The 23891-nt window shown below is 39.0% G+C and overlaps 1 protein-coding gene across 2 annotated transcripts in view; it reads left to right on the forward strand.

The window, feature by feature from the left end:
• The window catches only part of LOC133653833 (interleukin-17 receptor C), a 45677-nt gene that overhangs the window by 12787 nt on the left and 8999 nt on the right, over positions 1–23891 (forward strand). The window contains exons 6-15 of one of the 2 annotated variants that reach the window (XM_062053567.1): positions 60–162; positions 16200–16348; positions 16430–16498; positions 16570–16636; positions 16916–17097; positions 17171–17218; positions 22085–22130; positions 22207–22358; positions 22431–22496; positions 22590–22641. In XM_062053567.1, coding sequence (XP_061909551.1) covers positions 60–162; positions 16200–16348; positions 16430–16498; positions 16570–16636; positions 16916–17097; positions 17171–17218; positions 22085–22130; positions 22207–22358; positions 22431–22496; positions 22590–22641 — 934 coding nt within the window. The remainder of the gene's footprint in view (positions 1–59; positions 163–16199; positions 16349–16429; positions 16499–16569; positions 16637–16915; positions 17098–17170; positions 17219–22084; positions 22131–22206; positions 22359–22430; positions 22497–22589; positions 22642–23891) is intronic. The other variant, XM_062053568.1, reaches the window with a different exon arrangement.

A 23891-nucleotide genomic window follows, 5' to 3' on the forward strand; every position in this document is an offset into this window, starting at 1 on the left:
GACACATTTACACATTTTGCTCGATGTTCCTGAATATTACAATTATTCTGTTTTTCCAGTGGGAGCTCGTTTATGACTGTGTGATGGCTGAGGTGCAACATCCTGTCACCGTTTCCTACAGCACAACATCAATGAGCTGCAGCGTTAATTACACCATACCAGGTAGCAACTTCTAATCATGCAAAATATAATGCATATTTTATGATATCTGAACTAGCCGGTGAGTGAATGCCGCTGTGTGCCACAACCAGGAAGTAAAGGGGTCCTTTAAGTAGGGAGGGAAAATGGGACAAAAACAATTAATAGATACAGCTCTAAATAATTACCTAAACATCTCCTTCAATAATTTTATCTGGAATTAAATACATACTTATTAAATGTTTCATTAGTTTATTTACAGAGAAAATTAACTTTTTTGGAATGTTGCCTATTTTTCACAATCCTTATGTGAGACAGGAACACATGTTTTTCTTTTTTGTATGCATTCTAACTCGTAAATGAACGCAATCAGAAGTCAAGCATTGGAGTGTCGTAGAATTTCTGACCTTTGACCTATATTGCATGTCTGTCAAGAATGTACGCTCATTTAATTTCTCTTCTATTCTGTGCCAGTGGGACAAAAGTGAATATTAAGTCGTGCCAACCTGTCTACAGAATGTGTTGACTGTCTAAAGGATTCGAGTTGTTATGGAACAGATAGGGAAAACAAACACATTGACGCACTAGATAAAAGACATTGACGCATTAGATAACAAACAATGACGCACAAGAGACATATAAAAAATGGCAGAAGACCGGAACTCGAGAGTGATTTTGGCTTGTGTGTGTCTTGTTTACTCCGGAGTAACATGTGGTCTGTCTGCACGGCCAACTTAATTCAACCTGCACTTCTGATAATGGGTAAATAAATTTGTTGTACTAAACTACTTTTGTTGCCTGCTTAAGCTTCGGACAATCCACTACACAAATTGGCATCACGAAGGACCAATTTGTGGTCGGTCGGTATACTACAATTACCTTGAAATACATTTCTGAGGAAAATGTGATTTTAATTTCAACATACTCAAATTGATCTACTTTTAATGTTTTCCCTTTCATAAATCATAATTCCTCCCCCCTTTGTCACTCGATCTGTATTTTCTGTAATCTTGTCCCCCGGGACATTAATTAGAACAAAAGTTGTTGTGGGTTTTAACCATGTCTCTGATAGATACGGTAATCCGGATTAGAGTCTGACAGTAACTGCTGTATTTGTTCAGTATATTTCCTGTGGTAGAAAGTTTAATAATGCGGACACGTTTGTTACTGAATACTTTCTACAGACTTCTGTCTCTAAGCGACTTTGTGTATGTAATAAGCAACTACAATTTTTTGATATGCTTAAATTTGTTATTTTAGCTCAGCTGTTGTATAGCTGCTAGCTCCTTGTAGCCTACAGCAGGAATGTCCAAATTGCAACCAATAGCTATGTTTTTAACAGACAACCGAAATAATTGAAAATGTGGTATTTGCGAATCGGTTCAATCAGCGGCAGCTACGCCCTGTTTTATCATTTGACCTAAATTTTTGGTTTCGTAGGCAGGACAGAGGGAACAATGTGGGTCATTAGTTGTCCATCTTACACCATTCTAATTGTTGTAAGGATAGTTCACATGAGCAGCCATACCTTGAGTCCCACCATATACCTGTATAAGAGTCAAAAGGCTCCTATTATGAGTCGTCTAATTGGTGATCATACACTTTGGCGGTTTGGGTGGCAGGACACACGGACGCACCTCTGTCAGCCAGTGCTAGGACAGTTGGAGCAGTCCCCGTCCTCCACTCGTTCCTGGGAGGCGTCCCCAGTAGTTGTCAGCTGATGTCGTGCTGTCAGGCAACATCAGGAAGTTCCTTCTGTGCGGTATTGAATTGTCAGGGCACAGTTCGTAAGCAGGTCATTACAAGGTGTGTGCAGGTTGACCACAAAGGAATGCTTCAACGATTGTGTTGAACATTGTCCGTTGACACTTATGTCCAGCAGGGGTCTGTTTGTATCCTGCTGTTCGTCCTGCTGTCACACCTGTATTTTTTGTGAGCATGTTCTGGCTACAACTTTGGAGCTTGTCTTGTTCAGAGAAGCTGGCAGTCCCCCGGCTGCACATCCTTTCCACCCTCGCTTGACCTAGCACAACCGTGGCTACCACCCAAATCCGTCTGTATGGTTTTACGTTTTGTTGAGGTTTTTTCCTCCAGAATTTGGAACTCAAAACATGTACACCCATCGTTTTCATATCCTCTCGGTTAGTTCAATTTTGCATATCACGTTTTAAAATTACAGTCTTAACTATCCCATTAATTGCTAATCAATAACCTTAATTCAAAGATTATACGTACTACTTCATGTGTATTTAAGTACCCTTTTAATTCACTTAAAGATTATCTATACGTTAATTTAAACTATCATTTGTCTATCAGTAGCTGCGAGCAAGCTGTCATGCTTGCACTCTGACCTCCCGCTGTGCGTGATATTCTCCAAAACAAAAGAATGTTTTTATTCACGTTTCTCCTTATCTTTCAGCTAAATCTTTTAATCTTTTAACTTTTAACGTCCGCACTGTGTTTATTTTTATTGTCTGCATTTTAATTTTGCTTTTATTTTCTTTCATTTCACTTTGTTGTCTGTGAAGCACTTTGAGTCTGCCCTTTCCTGGAAAAACGCCACACAAACAAAGCTGCCCCGCCTTGCCTTGCCTGTCTCCGACTGGTTATCCAACCTAGTCACAACAAACACACAAGGCCATGCTCTAAGCGCCAGGCTTAATCACACTTTTCCTCTTTTTAACACTTTACATATCGGCTCTTATTCTAATTATTAATGTAGGCTGTTATTTGTAATTATTATTCAACACTATTCACACCAAACAGTTGTAAAGTTATAGTTATTCGCATTATACTCTCAAAATCTGTAGCTAACTGAAAGCTGTTGAGATTTGGTTTGCCTCCTTCATCTCAGTGGCCTAGTGGTTAGAGTGTCCGCCCTGAGATCGGCAGGTCGCAAGTTCAAAACCCCGGCTGAGTCATACCAAAGACTATAAAAAATTTGGGGAGCCAAATCACCAAAAACGATTCCCGGGCGTATGGTATGGTGTACTGCAATGTCTAAATAAAACTATAAATTACTCTAAACTAAAATGTCAGACTGCACTTTAAAGTTACTTTTATTAAATTAATTTCCAAACTAACCACCACCACAGCAGACATCTTCCTCAATCCTACCCCAATACTCCCATAAATTAGAAAGGTGTTTCACAACAGTGGTTAAGTAGTTATTTTAAGTAATAGATCTCAATATGTAGAAATTAATAAGACTAAATTTTCCCTAGTGTTTGAATGTTGTCTGTCTATCTATCTGTGTTGGCCCTGTGATGAGGTGGCGACCTGTCCAGGGTGCAAAGTCAAATTGTGAAACAAAAATTAAAGTTGAATCAAGTGGAAATTGACAGAGTATATGAACTACATTCTTGAGAATAGTAATTGATCATTAATATGTTGGAAGCCGCATATTGAACATATTAAAGAAAAATATCCAAATCCATTGCTATTCGGTATAAACACATGCTGAATAAGAAATGTCTGCACATGATATATTATTCATTTATTTTTCCATATGTAATATTGTTTTGAAGTTTGGGGAAATGTTTATAGAAGAAATATAGACCCAATACTTAAACTTAAAAGGCTCATTTCAATATTACACAAAGCATTATTATTATGATCATACCAATCCATTTTTATAAGTCATAATGTGTTAAATGTTCAGATAATTTAATTTTAAAATAATGGCAATTATGTTTCCGAGTAAAGAACAACAGCCTTCCAGTTTGTATTCTTAGCTTATTTACATTATGAAGAGAAAACTATCATTTACGGGGGATATTGGTTTTTGAAATAGGTCCAGTAAAATAAAATAAAAACACAAATGTATTTCAGTTTTAGGAGTTAAATGATGTACCATCCTCAGTGATGAGCTGAACACATGTAGTTTTTTGTTGTGGTTTTGGAGACCCTTGAAAAGTAAAGTTTTTTTAACATTATAAAATATAGTAACAATTACTTTCATCTTTTAACGTTGATGTTCCAGGTAATTTAATGTTCAGTAAATGTATATCATAGGCCAATATAAGCTTTGGCTTCCGCCTATTCTTTTTTTTTCGGTCATTCTTTTTTCTTTTCTTTTCTGTGTGTAAATGTGTATGATTGTTAATATGTCTAATTTACTGTTAAACTGCTCACACAAATTGGTTGATGGTTGATTATATGACCAAAATAAACCTATTTCATTTATTCATTCATTATCTATCGCACTCATAGTTTTATTCCATTTTGCATGTAATTATTCCTATTGATTTCTTCCCATTTCACTCAAACAACTAAACAAACAAATAAACAAACTTGCAGCTAACCACAATCAACAGCATACCATTTACGAATACCTTCATTTGTCACTTTCTCATCTTTTCTTCACTTTCGTTTTCCTTTACAAACAACATCCTGTATACATCTCTTCCTTACACTTCACACAATGTTTCTATTTTCTGTTCTCCTAGAAACCATTCACATAACGTAAGGTTATAAACATCCTTTTCCCATATTTTCTCAAACCATCCTCTTCACCCTCCTTCTGTTTTTTCACCTGCTCTCTCTTCCTCTCTCTCTCACTTTCTCTCCTTCTCTCACAATACAAACACAATAATCCAAAATAATCAGTCTTATAAAATAATTTTAGCTTTAGATATGATTTAGGGCAGTGGTTTTCAACCTTTTTTCCCAGTAAAATAAAGAAATAAAATACAGCATAATGTCATCATTTTCTGATTTATTAAATTGTATAACAGTGCACCATATTGCTCATTTGTTGTGGTCTTACTTGACTTATTTGGACAAAAAAAAAAATTAAACAAGTGATTAAATTTTAATCAAAATTTCTATACATATAATCAATTATCAACCTTCTTTGGATATTGTAATAGAGATCCATCTGGGCTCGTGAACTTAATTCTAAATATTTATTTTGTTGAAGAATTATTCTTCTATAATTATATTTATAAAGGATTTTGAATTGTCGCTATTTTAAAATATTTAAAATCTCAGGTACCCCTTGGCATACCTTCAAGTACCCCCCTTTTTTGTCCGGGCGGAAACACCATATCCTCCTTTGAGAACTACTGGTTTAGCCTATACAAAATCCTTTGTCTCATACATCATTAGACTGTACAACTCCTCTTTGGGGGGGCTAGGATGACAGGGAATGCAAAACAATAACAGTGCAATACTTTTTTATATCATGTTCGTTAATGCCTAGTTTCTCTTATTTTACTGTTCTATTTTTATTCTCCTTGTAATATTTTTCCATTTTGTTTCCATTTATACCCTTATTAGTTACTGTTTACTTTTTACTTCTTCTTCCTGAGGGAACTCTCCTGAAGGAATCAATAACGTGTTATCTGTCTATCTATCTATCTATTACTAACCCGAGCACAATTCATGACGTCATGCTCATCTTGCAGACAGTTATTTCCATTTAGTTTTATTCTCTACATGTAATTCTACATGCACCAATGTCACATAGAAATTTGCTTTCTTTGTTATTTATTTACATTATTATTTCTGGTTTACTTGCTGTCTGTTTACTTAAGTTCTCATATTTTGGTCTGTCTTCCTTCTGATTAGAATTTGTTTAGCGCTTCTCTACGTTTTGTTTTGACAATGGCGCTGAGTGTTGGGGAATCTTATCTGTACTTCTTCAGACTACATGTTTCACAGTTTGCACAGATACCCTTAGATGTTTTAGAATATAAATGTAACTTTTATTTTATTGTGTTTATTCCTAAAAAAAAATAAAATGTCAATGCATAATCAATTTATCTTTATCAAATTTAAATTCAATATTATTAATTTATTTGTTCTATAACTATTAATTCAAAGTTACAATGTGTCCTACTCTATGATGTGCGTGTGTGTGTGTGTTTGTCTCAACTTCCACACGGGAACTGGATGGATCAGATAAGCAGCAAGGCTGTTCAATACAGTATATTACACACATAATTAATGACTAATGAATTTAACAATGCTTCAATGTCCCAGTCCAAATGTATGTATTGATATTTAAATGTTTATTTATTCATATACAGTATATTTTATTTTTCCTATTATCAAAACCAACCTGTCAGCCTTCTCTTCAGATTGAGTACAGCTGTCCACTATATATATTTATATATAGTTTTTTATTTATTTATTTATTCATTTATTTATTCTTTAAACCTAGCTCAATGCTAAACTAATCCAATGCTATGCTAACAGTGTCACACCTCTTCGGCCCAATGCCTCGTACAGCTGACACTCACACAGCCTCGCCACTTCTGACACACTCTTATCTCAAAATGTCTCCCAGCTGAGACTCCTTTTTTTTTTCTTTATATGCGTCACACAGTCACTCACACAGAGAATTTACCAGCGAGCAAGGGCCTTTTTTCCCGTACTCAAAATCTCAGTGTGTAAAACAACTGTAATATCGCACAGTCACAATCACCAGTATAGTTTAAAACACATTCAAATGACTGGAATTTGCTTGCAGCGCCAAAGAGGGGGAGCTTCCCTGCTTAGGCTGCTGCCTCCGCGATCCAACCTCTTGATAAGCGGAAGAAAATAATTATATGGATGGATCATTCACTCATGTGTTTTCTGTACATAACTTTGTCTACTTTCTCACACGCACACACATTTTAGACAATTTCCCAACTTTTACAGATAGCGGGGCTGTGAGAAAAAGCGTGAAGGGAGGTTGCGAGATGGGGGGGGAAGGGGGGAATTAAACCAGATAAGAAACCAGGTGCTACACAAAAGATATTAAATTACGCATATATCTAAATGTACCAACATAAACTGACTCACTCAATACACACACATTTCAGCATTCATCATTATACACACACATTGTTAAATTACCATACCACCCCATTGTCCGGACAAATATAAACAACTAATGCACGCGTGCTTTTGTGGAATCGACCGTCTCATATCACAAAAACCAGGTTCCATCATTGCTCATAAAACGGCGATTAACCCGTTTCATTGGAGCAGCACCTGCGTTATCCTTCTTGACCAACACGGATAATCGGCCTAAGGCGCTGTAGAATTACCAGGAATCACCCACCAATCCTACAGTACATCGTGTCTGGTCAGTCCATATAGTTTCACCAAGGCTCTACCATACGTAGCCCTTAACTCTATCCATCTATACTGCAGCAAATTTCCAAATTCGTGACAACTTGGCTCAGTTGATCTCCTTTACCGGAGTCACTGAACGATCACCTTATATCAGGCTTTTTACCCGGCTGCAGTTTCCACATAGACAGATACGTAGGACCTCCATAGACGTCATAAACTTGTGTGGGCCAAATGTCACACCAGTTAGCCAACCTTGCCTTAAATTTTGCTGTGTCCAACTCCGGCTAACCTAATGTACTTGCAGAAAAAAGCATCCTCTGCCAACAACAACAGAGGATGAAGAGGTTAAAAGAAATTTTTCGTCTCACATCGTCTATGCTTCTACACCCCAAACCACCAAAATTATAATAACAATCCCCTTATGTTAAAAACAAGAGATCACAAGTTTTCAACAAACACACAGACAAATGATCACATATAAAACAACTCAATCCAACCATAATTTACCCCATTCCAGGTTGTTTTTGGACAACCTGACTAAACCTATCTTTTATCAAAAATAGATTCAGCAATTAGTCTTATCGATCCGGCTCTCTCCAGGCAGAAAATGTTTACACTTTAAGCAAAACGCTTACCTTGTTATGCGTGCGTGCAGCACACTGTCTGCCTGACAGAGAGAGCGGGAGCGGCTGTCGACCTGTAGCTTCTAAACCATCCTGTTCGTGACGCCAATTTGTGTAGTGGATTGTCCGAAGCTTAAGCAGGCAACAAAAGTAGTTTAGTACAACAAATTTATTTACCCATTATCAGAAGTGCAGGTTGAATTAAGTTGGCCGTGCAGACAGACCACATGTTACTCCGGAGTAAACAAGACACACACAAGCCAAAATCACTCTCGAGTTCCGGTCTTCTGCCATTTTTTTATATGTCTCTTGTGCGTCATTGTTTGTTATCTAATGCGTCAATGTCTTTTATCTAGTGCGTCAATGTCTTTGTTTTCCCTATCTGTTCCATAACAACTCGAATCCTTTAGACAGTCAACACATTCTGTAGACAGGTTGGCATGACTTAATATTCACTTTTGTCCCACTGGCACAGAATAGAAGAGAAATTAAATGAGCGTACATTCTTGACAGACATGCAATATAGGTCAAAGGTCAGAAATTCTACGACAGGAGCTAATAGGATTCGCTCTGCTCCATCTATAGAACGCTTCAAAAAAAAATGTAAAAACCTCCATCAATGTTTTATATACACGCTGTAAGTATATATGTAATGTAATAACAAGCACATTTATAATATGCAATATTTACGTATTCTGATCATTTTAACCATACAGTGAGTGGCGTATTAATTTCAAAGACGCATCACAACGTTTGCTTTACCCTTCAAAGATGACAACAACTACGAATCATGGCAGACTTTATGAGAGCCAACAAAGAATACATTTTAACAAATGAGGATCAGAACCTTATGTTTTGAGCTTGAATGTGCAGAGGATGATCTACAAGTTTTAGAAGCTGTGTGCTAAACCGATGCAACTTTAGTGAAACACTATAAGCACCACGTAGCAGTGTTGCTAAGTGCTCAATAAGAAATACAAACAAAAATAATTACCGTAATTTCCGCACTATAAGCCGCACCTGACTATAAGCCGCACCAGCTAAATTTGGGGGAAAATACAGATTGCTCCATATATAAGCCGCAGGGTTTTGATGTGTAATTACCGTAGTATATAGGGGTTCCTGCTACCACGGAGGTGATTGTCGGGACAGAGATGATTGTTTGGGAACGCAAAGCGTCCCATTTATTAACAATAAATCTTTCAATCATTCAATCAAACTTTCACATCTTTGACATGACAATAATACAACGATGCAAAGTAATTCAAAGTGCTCGCCTGTACGTTATCAAAATAACCAGCCTACCGGTATATGAAAAGTCAGTCTTTAATCATTGTGTCATCGTCTTCCTCCTGCGTACTAAAACCACCGAAATCATCTTCGTCGGTGTCGGAGAAGAACAGCCACTAACTCTCCTTTGTTCTCGCTCTCAAATCCTTCCTCTTCGTCAGTGGAATCAACGGCTCCGGCTTCGTCAGCCGTTACGCCGTCCTCTTCATCATCACGACGCAGCAGTCCAGCTTTTCGAAAGCCATTGATGATCGTGGATGTTTTTTTGTCTTTTTGCATTGAATCAGTTCTTCATGCTGCCGTCTCCAACTGTTGTAACTTATGGGTTATATAGTTCATGTGTGATGATCATTCATGATTTGCATGTTTGATTTAATTGCTGATAAATTGATCTATTATTATTTACAGCTAAAAAGAGTTAAAAGGGAATTGATTTGATTCATACATGTATTTGATATTGATTATTTGAGAAGCACTGACGCTGAATTGAGTTGTTTCTACTCAATAGCCCAACAAAGGGTTAACTAAAAGACTGCATGTTCCACAATGCATTGCGGCAAAACCGGATGTTAGAAAGACCGGGAGCAGGTGCATTGTGGTTGTTGAGATGAGAATTACGAGCCTACGGGTGATGAATGAATAACAGATAACAAGTTATAAGGATCGTTTTGTACTGTTTGTATCCCCATTTTTTTGTTATATAAAGTACTTCTTTATTACACATTTCGACGTCCTGTCCAATACTTTGATCGTAGTTAATCTACACCAACGTCTCACCATTGATTCATTGATGTCAAGGGTACGTGCAGCAGCTCTATTTCCTTCTTTGACAGCCGGATCGATTGCCTTTAACTTAAAAGCAACATCATATGAACTTCTCCGTTTGTTTTCCATATTGAGGGTGTTTGCATGAAAACTTCCTTCGCGCAAACTGTGCGCGCCTCTGGTTACCGTAAGCCGTAAAAAAGCCGCACCGTCGTAAAAGCCGCAGGGACCAAAACGAGGGGAAAAAGTAGCGGCTTATAGCCCGGAAATTACGGTAAACAATCACTTACTGTACAATGTCTACTCTCACTGGGATGCTGACTGATGGGATGTTCATATATTCCCTTTCAAGAGAAGAATTAATCATAATCCTGCCTAGGGAGTTTGGCAACATCATCATAGCCGCTGTTTATGTCCCACCCAGCGGCAATGCAGGCAGAGCTGCTGCGAGCATAGCAGAGTGCGCACATGAACAGCTGCAGCGCACACCCGGAGCTCCTGTTTTCTTTTTGGGTGACTTTAACCATTGTAAACTGGAGACTGCCTTGCCGGGCTTTGATCAATTTGTAAAATGTGACACAAGAAATTACAAGATTCTAGATAAATGCTATGGCAATATAAAGGGGGGATATTCAGCAAAACCAAAGCCCCCCCTTTCCAACTCGGATCACAACACCATACATCTAATACCCACATATAAATCTGTTTTTAAATCAATTAAACCTGAGCATAAGACAATTAATGTGTGGTCAGACGATGCTATTGAGACACTGAAGGGGTGTTTCATGTGCACAGACTGGTCCCTGTTCCATGCACTAGGACTAGATGAGGCTACAGTAAGTATAACGGACTACATTGAGTTTTTTGTTGGCAATGTGGTACCCAAGAAAAACATTGTAGTCTATCCCAATAACACACCTTATGTAACAAAAGAAATAAAAGTCTGCATAAATAGGAAAAAGCAGGCATTTAGAAGTAAAGACAGAGCAGGACTGTCAGTTGTCCAAAAATAACTCAAACAACTTCTCACTAATGCAAGAGAACAACATAGGCAAACAATGGAACATAATCTCCAAATGTCAAATACAAAAAAACTTTGGGACACAATGAAATTAGTCACTAATATGAACCCTGCAAAGAAACAAATCATCACCCTGGATGAGCAGCAAAAATCAAATGAGCTAAATGACTTTTATTTGAGATTCGACCGTCAAAACTTCTCTCAGGAGTGTGACAGTGTTTTGCAGTCCCTGCCAGAGACTGATGACACCTGCTGCCTGGAAGTCGACCCGACCAGCATCCGCCGTCTCTTTAGTAGAGTACGTACGGGCAAGGCCACAGGCCCTGACGGCCTCCCAGCTTTTTTGCTCAAAAGCTGTGAGAGGAACTAACTACAGCATGGTGTCCAATATTCCAACAGTCACTTAACACTCACACTGTTCCAGCTCTGTGGAAGAAGTCAATTATAACTCCAGTGCCTAAAAAGCCCGGTGTCACAGTAAACAACGACTTTCGTCCCGTAGCTCTCACTTCGATTGTTATGAAATGTTTTGAAAAATTTGTTGTGTCACTGCTCATGAAGGATGTCAAGCCAAATTTAGATGTGTACCAGTTTGCGTACAAGCAGGAATGCAGTACTGATGATGCAATCCTTTGCACCTTGCACTTTATCTCCAAGCACCTTGAGAACACAAAAGCTTATGCTAGAATTGTATTTGTTGATTTCAGCTCAGCTTTTAATACAGTGAAATTCACATACTCTTGGAGAAGCTCAAAGACATGGGTGTAAACTCCACCTTCATCAAATGGTTCCACTCTTTTTTTAACAAACAGAACACAGCAAGTGAAGGTCAACAGAACACTGTCAGACACCAAACACTGCAACAGAGGCGTCCCACAGGGTTGCGTTGTATCACCAACACTGTTTACATTGTACACCAATGATTGTAGGACTGTGCATCTAACAATTATATGGTGAAATTTGCGGACGATACCGTGCTCCTAAGCCTTCTACACAAGGATACGGACCCCTCTGTGTACCAAGACGAGATAGACCTATTTATTAGGTGGTGTGATACCAACCATCTTATTTTAAATGTGACCAAGACACAGGAAATGGTTTTGGATCTGAGGAAAGTGACTGACCATGAGCCAGTGGTCATCAAAAATCAGGAAATCACCCAGGTATCCTCATATAAATATTTAGGGGTTCATATTGATAATCTTCTCTGCTGGAAGACACATATTGACAAACTGTGCAATAGACTGCAACAGAGGCTATATTTTTTGCGAAGATTAAGATTGTACGGCGTAAGCAGCCACATCATGATGATTTTCTACCGTGCCATTGTAGAGAGCATCATTAGATACGGGATCACCTCATGGTTTGGCAACCTAACCGTTAAGCTAAAAAGCAAACCGGCCGGCATGCATAAAACGGCAATGAAAATCGTAGGGAGGAAAGAATATGAGCCTATACAGAGCATCTATGAGCAGGCAGTTAGGAAAAAAGCTAAGAAAATTATTTCCAACTCACAACACCCACTCTTCCCTGAATATGGAACCCTGCCATCAGGGAGAAGACTCCGGGTCCCACTATGCAAATGTAACCGCCTTAAATTATAATTTGTCCCAGCCTCCATTAAGCTGACCAACAATGTGCAATAGAATGTTAATACATAGGTTAGCACTTTTTTAGCACATAGCACTTTAGCACATAGCACTTTAGAACTAAGCACTTTAGCACACAGCACTTTATCCATGAGCTCTAGTGCAATGCACACTGGTACTTTATCTTTATCTCCATACTGTAGATTTTATGCCTACATCAAAGTGCCACCTATGTCTATCATGCTCCATGTTCTGATGTTTAAATGTTAGTTGTCTGGTTGTGGTTGTTTGTTTTTGTGTATGTTAAGAAAGCAATGATGCACTGTGCCCAAGACAAATTTCCCCGCGGGGACAATACAGTTGAACCTTGAACCTTGAAGCAGGTAAAAAAAAAAGTGACACAAACCATTGTCTTTTCGTGTTTTTCTCGCCATCTCCAGGTCTAAGTTGAACGTCAAAGTTGACCAACTTCTCGGTTTATAAGTCTTATACTTTACAAATGAGGGGCATGATTTATAATCTAGAATTAACTTTTACAAACTCAGAGGTGATGTAGCTCAATATGTCAATACTAGCTGCATTTGCTAGTTAGCTGTCTGTGATCACGGCACCGCTAAATAGTTATTTAACGTTAGCGCTTATAATAACAGTTTCGCTTATACTTGGCTAGTATTCAGATCAAGAGACGTAAACTGAGCTGTTTTTGGATGTATTTTCAGAAGGCTTTATGGGCGGATTAAAGTACTCCCTTTAGCTGCATTGTTACCCACCTTGAATTTGCCGTATTTCACAAATTAAAATGCATGAAAAAAGAAAAACGTATATGTTCTTGTCTTGCATTGGCATTGTGAATGATAGGCAAACATTTAAAAAAAATGTCTCCATTAATGTAAAAGTATGTTCATTTATTTTATCATAGCATTCATTATTTCAGAACCTACATAATCATTTAATTAATTATTGATTTCATCGTTTAGTGATTTTAAAATAAATTCAATTAAGGCTGCAGCTAACGATTATTTTTCTATTGATTAATCTATAGATTATTTTTTCGATTAATCTTTAGATTATTTTTCCTTTTACCGATTATTTTTTTATTTAAAATGAAGATGAAAAAATAAATGTAGGCCAGTTTTTTAAAAAGGCATGGCTTTTATTTACAAAAAAAAGAAGTATGGCCACTCAGTCAACATTGACAACAACATGACAAAATATTCTGTAACAATGTAAACATTTAAAACTTTTAACATTTAACAAAATTAAAAGTAGCTTATTTGCTTTTTAATGTGCAAATATAAAAGTAAACATCCAGTGCAAATGTTAATATTCTGCAATAGTATAAGCATTTCAAAAGTAAAAGTATTGCTTATTTTGCTTTAAAATGTGCAAAAATAAAGATAAACATCCCATACAAAAAAGTGCCAATTTAAATATTCTGGAGCACTGTAAACATTAAGTATTGCTTTTAAAATGTGCAAAATAAACATCCAGTCCAACACAGTACACAATAACCAATTCTACTCATTCCAGTGAGTGACTAACAGTTGTAATGAAGAAAGGTTAGCATGTCTACATGCTCTGGTTCTTTTCTTGTTTACAATATTCCCAGCAGCTGAAAATAGGCGCTCAGAAGGGGTCGATGTGGCTGGAACTGAGAGGTAATTAGCCTTCACCTCAAGCCAGGACTGCGAGTGAGCTGAGCTGCAGTTTAAGTTTCTATAAGGTTAACGGGCTCATAGTGATGTTACTAGTAGTTGACTGGGAGGTGTTTATTATCATTTGGGGAGAGTCCGCAGCCTGATGCTCACCTGCTAAACACCTATCTGCTCCACGCTGAAGCGCTGACTACATGCGCTCTGAATACGCACTGCTGATTGGCTGGTAACGTTTTGAATACGCACTGCTGATTGGCTGATAGCGCTTTCTGTGTACCAATCAGATGGTTGTGTGGGTGGGACAATGCTGCGTGCTGAGACAGAAGCAGAAGGAGCAAAGCAGCTTGTTAAGACTTTAGCTTTAGCTTAGAAACTCGTTCGGTACAGCCCCGTACCGAACCGAAAGCCCCGTACCGAAACGGTTCAATACAAAACACGTACCGTTACACCCCTAGCAGATACAAATGACACATTCATGTTTTTGTGTAATGATGACAACGTATGCTCACGCGGACGATTGACTAGTTGATGTTTTTCTTTTCAAATGTTCGTTCATAGCCGTTGTGCTGCTATGATAGGCCATTTCCGCTCGACACAGTGTGCATACAACAACATTATTAGGCCGTGTATTGAAACACTCCCACACTTTTGACCACTTTTGGCGTGCTTTTTTCCCCCTCGCTCGCACAGTCTGCTTTGCGCTCCGCCGTGACGGTAGTGTGACGTAAGTATGCGACGCGTCGACGCACAAAAACGGCGTCGACGTATTTACGTAACCGATGACGTCGACTACGTCGACGCGTCGTTTCAGCCTTAAATTCAATGGCATATATGAATGTATTACATCTTTCAAACTCAACCATCAAAGTCAGTGGGTGGGGCTAATCTCGTCCAATGATTGCTTTGGTCTGAAGTCTGGAACTTTAGAATTTTTTTCAAAAAATGACGGCTAAGGAGTATATACTCATTTTTTTTCGAGAGTTTGTGCTCAATATTTCAGAGCAGTGATTCTCAAAGTGTGGTATGTGTGACAAATAGAATAAATTCATGAAGTGCTGCCACAAAGCTTACTGAAATATTGAAATAAATCATTAAATATTAAAACAAATAATTATATAATTATTAAATAATTGATAAATATTGAAATCATTAGTTGAATGATAAATATGCTTACCGGTATTTAAAAAAAGTTATTGACACATTGGATAACACATTTCTGAGTTTAATTCAAATTATAATTAGTTAATGACACATCTAAGTAATTATTTAAATATGTGTTCATTTATTTCAATTGTCCCACTTGACCCTCCATACTTAAAAGACAAAAATGAATTTTGCAAATAGCAAGTCCAACTTGTGATGAGTTAAAAAGTTCTTAGTTATAGAATGTGTGACTCAACTACACTAACATTGTCATTAGTGAACATGTAAGGTTTTACCAGTGTTTTCCTCTGGCTTCATTAATTACATTTTCTATAATTAAGTATATAAATGACTCTTTAGTATTAAAACAATTGTTTAAACGTTACATATTCCAATATTCATTCAAATGTCAGTTTTGGGCTGCACAGCACAAAAGTGAAAAAATAAAATATATCATCAGAGATTACGGTAAATATTTGCTTTGTCACCTTGAAAACAAAAAATAACATGTTAATGCTTTTTTCAAATAGCTTACTTTTACAAAAGTAAATAGAATACTTTTAGAAATGTACAACATGTATAAAAGTGTTAATAATAGAATTTGGGTTGGAAAAATTTTGGACCCCTCTGATGTACCCAGTAGTGTAAACAGACAGCTTCCTTAGAGAATCATTTACATGCTCTGTAAATAATTAAGGGAGTGTTACTATCTTTGTGTGTGTTCTTCTCTCTCAAATAATTATTATGGTTATGGGGAAAAAACAACAAAGCCTAATGATGATGATGTCCATCATTCTGGACTTTGTCAGGACAATGTCTCCTTTACGCATGGAGGCGCATGTCACTATGTAATGTGTTTCAGCTCTTTTTTTCAAATGCCTACATTTTCTGTGCAACTTTTTTCTAGATCCCATACCAAACTTTCATTTGTCTGTGGACAATGCATCTAAATCCTTCAATCTAACGGTAGAGTCTGAGGATAAAGTCCATGCAAGGTGGTGCTACAAACAGAATGCACACTACTGCATTCAAGGGTCCCATTCCAATCGAACTACTGTAAGAGTCTGTGGCACAATTCATATTATGCACACAACCGTACAAAAATATATATATATATATATATTTTTTGTTTTTCAGATTGATCCAGCTCAATCAAACTCTGCTCTAGTCAGATTCCCCTACCTACTTCCATGTGTCTGTGTACAAGTATGTCACACATTTTGTAATGTCGTGGTTTACAATTGTGAATGAGAGAATGTGTTGTCCTCTGCTGGCAGGTATATTACACATTCACAGACGCCCGGCGGATACCAGTGTGCCCTTTTCACACTGACGCTGTGGCAGGTAAAAAACAGACATCTCAATTTTTATTTGAAAAAAATTCCAAGTAGCTTTATTGCATATTGGAGACACAAATGGTGAATTGTCCATGCTTAACTAAATCAGTGACAGGGACATGAATAGACAAGAAAATGTGATTTGGCACAGTTGAATGCTGAATCCAGTTATTTGCTTCACATGCCTTCTATTCTACCAATTGAATGCACATAATCAGTCATGTAAAATGATCTTGTTGATTTGTTGACACTTCATTATCAAAACATGCTGTGCATATGCCAACAGATGCACAAGATGTTTGGCTCTCCTCTGAAGTGCAATTGTTCGAGTCCAGTTTTACTTGGACCTCTTTGTGTCCAGCTGGAGACTTAAAGATCTTTGCTTCCCTCTGCTGGAGGCATCACAAACAACTCTGCACCACCTTACTCAACTCCACACTGGCAGGGGAAGAAGATGGGCGGATCCTGGTACTTTCCACAGAGTTCAATTCGGTTTTATGTTTAACAGCATAATAAATTACCTGATTTAATGTTTTTTCAGATATTCAACACATCATCTGTGGACAAACACCCTCAAATGTGTGTGAAGGTGAGTATGCAACAGAGGAACATGTAAACATATGTGCACAAACTCATCCGTATGGGTGGATTGAGAGTGTAATGAATATACACTACCGCTCAAAAGTTTGGGGTCACATTGAAATGTCCTTATTTTTGAAAGAAAAGCACTGTACTTTTCAATGAAGATAACTTTAAACTAGTCTTAACTTTAAAGAAATACACTCTATACATTGCTAATGTGGTAAATGACTATTCTAGCTGCAAATGCCTGGTTTTTGGTGCAATATCTACATAGGTGTATAGAGGCCCATTTCCAGCAACTATCACTCCAGTGTTCTAATGGTACAATGTGTTTGCTCATTGGCTCAGAAGGCTAATTGATGATTAGAAAACCCTTGTGCAATCATGTTCACACATCTGAAAACAGTTTAGCTAGTTGCAGAAGCTACAAAACTGACCTTCCTTTGAGCAGATTGAGTTTCTGGAGCATCACCTTTGTGGGGTCAATTAAACGCTCAAGATGGCCAGAAAAAGAGAACTTTCATCTGAAACTCGACAGTCTATTCTTGTTCTTAGAAATTAAGGCTATTCCACAAAATGGTTTGGGTGACCCCAAACTTTTGAACGGTAGTGTAGTTTATATATAGTCACAAATAAACATTCATCATGTGTGATGCATGTCAATCAAGCCTGTTTCCTCATGCCTTTTATGCTAAATTGATACAATCAATCAAATGTAATATGTATCAAAGTTAATAGTAATTCATACAGACCTCTTTCAAGCTTCACAATCATTTTACTGTGATAGTAACAGTGGTCCTGTTTTTTCCCCATTCACAGCAATGCACTGTGAAATAAATTATAGATTTCACTGTAAAGAACTGGTACCTCTGTTGCAAAAAAAATACTGTACAAATAACAGTGGTACCGTTTTTCAATTGACAGTTCACTGTAAAAACAACAAACATAGATTTTACTTTTGAAATTTTAGCAGCTTAGTCCCCAGATATACACTGTAGAAAAGAAGTGTTACCGTTTTCCCATTTACAGAAATGCATTGTGAAAACATTTGCCGGTTATTTGACAGTTAAAAATAACTAGCAGCTCAGTCGGCAGAATTTTACTGTGTTAATATAAATGGTATCGTTTTTCCATTTACAGTAATGCACTGCAAAAGAAATGAGTGTACATTTTACTGTAAAAAAATACTGGCAGCTCAGTTGCTAAAACTTTAGAGTGAAATAACAGTGGGAACATTTTCCCATGCAGTGTTAAATGCACTGTAAAAACTACGCACACAGATTTGTAGGTAAAAAAAAAACATTAACAAACCAGCCCCCACAATTTTACTGTAAAGATTTTATTTTTATTTTTATTTTTATTTTTTACATTTTTTTTTATTGTCCTGTCCAGCTTCTCAGGCAAATCATATAGTTGATGTAGATGCCATATCGGCTGTTCAGATTTACTTTACAAAAGAGAAGTGTGGGATACTTCTCTTGTTGCCTTATTTGTATTTGACTTTATTAAATGTATTTATATTATCATTTGGTGCAGCCGGGCCGGAGCAGGAGGGGATAGAAAGAGAGAAAAAGGAAGACAGAGGGGGATAAGACCGAGAGACACAAACAACAACAGCAAACACAACAATAACAACAACAACAACAGAGCAACATCAGCAAATATGATATGAATAAATATGATGGCAAAGGTGATAGCAAAGATACTGTAAAGATAAAAGTGGTACCGTTTTCTATTGACAGTAATTAGTTACAGTAGTTACCTTCCGTAACCATCCGTTCTATTTAATACTGTATCAGGTCAACGGTATACCAAAAAGGTCAGGCACGAGGTAAAGTGCGGCCAAAAACTCTGACAACAACAGTTCGGCTCAGAACATAGTTCATTGAGGAAAGCCTTAGGCTGTGATTAAACAGCCAAAGGCAGATGAAGGCCACTTGTTGTGACAAAAAACATTTTCCACTGAGAAAAATGTCCCAATAAACAGAACCTCCTTAATCAGTAAAACACAACCACCTGGTGAATACCAACCCTGAAGCGGTGGTCCACCCCAGCAGGGTTCACACCCACTTCCCTGAAGCTACGGTCCAGCATGGCAGGGACAGCATGGTTCACTGGCCTTCTTCCAGAATGGCAGAGGCCCTTGATGGAGCAACATTTAGCCTATAAAACCTTGCGATGGTCCCAGAAGAGGCCCAACTGGCCGCCGCACAAATGTCCTCCAAGGGAGCCCCCTTGAAGAGCGCCCAAGAGGCGCTCTGGTGAGGTGGGCCACCACTCCCCTAAATGGAGGCACCCCAGCACCATCATAGGCCAGAGCTGTGGCACAAACGCTGCTTGGACAGAGCTTGGCCCAGCTTAGCTTCCCCATAGCACACAAAGAGCTGATCAGTCTGTTTAACAGGGCATGTGTGGTCAATGTACATTCTCAGGGACCCGGCCAGACAGACTAAGTGCAACTGGGGTGCCTCCGCAGATTTATGAGGAGAATGAAAGGGCTCCAAAACCAAGGGCTTCAACACAAAAGGGCGAGGGAACATCTACGATAAAAAAAAACTGGATTAGGCAGAAGAGAGATGACAAGACGATGCACAGACCAACATACAGTTCAGAGACCCAGAAAAGAAAGAAAGAGGCTGTTTTGACAGCAAGAAACTCCAGCCCCAAATTGGCCAAAGGCTCAGAGGAGGCTCCGACAGAGCCTGCAGCATCATCTGCAATTCCCATGATGGGACCATGTGGGACCTTTGTGGCCGTATACACCTAGCCTCCTTCAAAAACTGGCTAAAAAGGGGCCGTGAGCCCACTTTCTTACCCTTAATAGGGATGGGACGGGCAGGTATGGCCGCCACGTAGCCCCTCAAGGTGGATTCTGTCAGCCCTTTCTTCTGCCGTGTCTGTAAAACTAAGAGGACCCTTTGTGTCCCACAGGAGACCGGGTTCCAGCCCTTTTCTGCACACCACTGGCAAATGTGTAGCCAGCGTAAATCACCTTGGTAGAGGGAGCTCTGGCTCCCTGCCAGGTAGCTATAACAGCAGGACTTTAGCTGCAGGGCGTGCCCCATCTAGGGGACAGACATGCAGCCTGTAAATCCCCGGGTTCTGGTGCTGGAACTGCCCTTCAGCCTGCAAAGGCATGTCAGACACCATGGGGTTCCTGCCAGCAGCCTGTTGAAGGTCACCATCTATGGCAATCTGGGGCCACAAGCACAACTCTGGCGTTCATCATCTTCACCTTGGCCAGAACGGCTGGTAAAGGGGGAAAGGGAGGAAACGCATAAAGCAGGCTCTGGGGCCACCGGCCTGCAAGAACATCAACCCCCAATGTTCTCACCGGCTCCACTATTGGGTACCACAGTGGGAAGTGAGTGGTCTCCAGTGAGGCAAACAGGTCTACTGAATCGAGACTAAATGGTTTCCACAATCTCTAGGTGAATTTGCCATTTCCATGGCCTGGGGCCGCCCCTGGACAAGAGATCTGCCACGTTCACCTCCCACGGAAAATGGATGGCTTTCAGAGACACACCCTGAGCATGAGCCCAGGTTGTGGTTTGTGTGCCAGGTTGTGCAGGAACCATGACCGCTGACCTCCCTGGTGGTTGATGTAGGAAACCACGGTTGAATTGTCAGTCCGAAGCAACACGTTTCCCCAAAATCAGAAGACGAAAATACACCAAGGCCCGATACCCTGCCTCCAGTTCGAGAAGGTGAGGTGAGCCCCCCTCCAAAAGAGACCTCCGTCCTTCTATGGAACAAGCATGTAGGTTGAATAAAGCCCTTGACGCATCTCTCTGCCGTGGACAAGTGTTATTTCCCCCTTCTGCAGTAGGTCCAAGACCTCTGCCACAAAGGACTGGCAATCTGTCATGTTGCTTAAGAGGGTAGGAATGATTCCGGAACATAGTGGTGGTCTGCTTCACAACTGAAGTCTGTACCCTGACTGTGTATTCAGTACCACAGGGCAGGGGGTACACTGGCGCCCAACCCCCCCCACTCTCTACCATGACTATAACAAGTATAAACTATACCTCAGCATAGCATTGTAAGTTTATTAACATTAAAGTAACAACCATGACTCGTCTACCACCGTGGTTACAGTGAAGCCAATTGCTACGTATGTTTCATCATATTCTGGTACGGCAAAAAAAGCATGTTCCTAAGGTCACACGTGCCCCCCCTGACATTGCACTGCGTCCCTCGATAGTTTCACATAATCATGTCTCAATCTCAAAACCATACCCATACGCTCCATAAGAATAAAAAGATGCTGAACGGGCGATCACACAGCTGTATATATAGGTTATAAATTTTGCCCACTGGGCGGAGGTGTTAATGTGATTCATTTGATCCCGTACATTGTCTCCTAAAACGACTCACCCTCGGAGAAAGTGACCCATACGGTGACATGTTGATCTGATATTAAATAGAACTTGCAGCTCAGTCCCCAGAATGTTACTGTAAAAACAACAACAACAACGTATGTTATTTTACAGTAATTTGGTGTAAAAAAACACTGCGAATGTTATGGTGAAATTCTGGTGACTGGGCTGCCAGGTTTTTACAATAAAATCGAAAAAAAAAATGTACTGGCTCACTTGTTGCCATCTATTGAATTTGATGAGCTCTACTACCTTTATATTTAAATATGGCGGTATGGAGATAAACTCCTCATACACGGTGCTGTTGTATGATTAAAATTGCTGTGTTTGGCACGCAGGGCATTGGCACATTTTAACTTTGGCCCTTGGAAGCAAAAAGTATGAGCACCCCTGGGTTTTACGGATCACTGGCCTCTTCCCCCTCCTCTGCCTGAAGCGATGCCTGCTGCCTTTTTAACCTGCACATTGGTTATAATTGACTTTTATCTTTGCAGTTTTCTCTACAAGGCAGCAACAACATCTCCTGCCCCTTCCAGGCTAGTGAGTTGAAAGCATGGAACTTTGTTGTTGATGCAAGATGCACAATAAGGAGTCTGAATGCCTCCCTGTGTTGCAGATATGTCCTCATGGCAGGCTCATGTGGAACCACAGGAGTACATCCTGTACGTATATCTCACATCTACTGTCCCGGGCACATTCTCAGCTCAGCTATGCATCCTGACGGAGAAGGAATGTGCACCCAGAGGCCACATCTTCTCAGAGAAGGCGGTAATTGTTCACCAAACGAGCAACTTGTTTCATTGCGAGTCACAGAAAAGAAACTTCTATTTTATCCTGCAGGAGGCAACTTGGCAGACCAAAATAAGAGTACCTCTTTACTTGATTGCAGAGAGGCCGTGTGTGCAGGTAACTTTCATCACGCTATGCTGCACAAATCTCATTCCTGAATAATGGTGCTGTTTCCCTCCCCCCCTTTTTGTATTCATTAAATGTGTGTAGGTGTGGCAGTCAGATCCTGCCCTGAATGGAAAAAGAATTATGTGTCCAGACTGTGAGTATGCTTATGATTTAAATTATTACCGCTAGTAAGGTTGAGCATTGTTTGAATTTTGACACTTCCGGTTCCTATTCCGGTTCCTTGTTTTGATTCCGATTCACAACGATTATCGATTCCGATTATTTTAATAGGCTGGGTCAAAAAATTTACTATAAATTTCTCACAAGGCTATTTTCAACCAATATAGTAAAATCAATCATTTAAACTTGAATATATATGTTCCAGAGTTTCTTTCCAAAGTTGCTGATTTCAAAACAGATCATCCATGGGTGAAATCGGCCAGTATTAACTGTAATACATGTTTGTCTATTTATGTTGAGTGCTATTGACAGTTTAACAATATCAACACAATATTTAAAGGGGAACTGCACTTTTTTTGGAATTGTTCACAATCCTTTTGAGAGACAAGAAGACAAAATGTGTTATTTTCTTACATGTAAAAATCGGCTCGTTCTAGGTGGCTAGTAATGCAGCTAATGAGAGCGATCAATTCTACCTCTAAATAACTTTAAAAATGCATTCAAAAACCGCCAACAATACTTTAATTACTTATCGTTCCGTTAACTTCTACAACAACACAAAACGCATTTGAGTTTGTAATTACACAACAGTGCGATAGGACAAATTTGTACTGACTGAAAATCATGAACAATCATATTACAGTATCTGTAAAGTATTAGTCCAAATTGTATGTTTTGTTTGTACACAGCTAGCCAGACAGCTTATGTACTGTAGTTCTAATAACAAGTCTGATGTGTTGCGTGTATCGTGATCAATATTAAAATGTGACTCACTCGATGTACAGTTGTCCGTTTGGTCCATCTGGCCAGGGAAGTTTTTTCCAGTTTAGTTTGGGTAAGCACGCCATTTATGTTATTAAACCTTGGCTCCAAGTTCCACATTTATAGCGTCAAAATTGCCTTCATCCCCCTCTCCCAGATCCGTCTGCTCTCCCTCTTCCTTTGTGCAAAAGTATACGGTTGTAAATCCTCATTTGTCCAAAAATAGTCGTCTTCATTGTCTGTTACCGAGTCTGGCATGATTAGAACACACACACTCGTGTTTGATTCCTGAAGTAGCAACACAAGTTGTTGCCAGAAGTCAGACGTGTACTGCTATGCAAACAGAAATCAATGTGCAGAAGAAATCAGTCCCAGAAATTATTAAAATGACCAAAATACAGTAAATATTGAACATATTACATATTGTTATGAACGTGTCTGTTACTACATAATATATAGACT

This window comes from Entelurus aequoreus, linkage group LG07, assembly GCF_033978785.1.
Source record: "Entelurus aequoreus isolate RoL-2023_Sb linkage group LG07, RoL_Eaeq_v1.1, whole genome shotgun sequence".
Lineage (NCBI taxonomy): Eukaryota > Metazoa > Chordata > Actinopteri > Syngnathiformes > Syngnathidae > Entelurus > Entelurus aequoreus.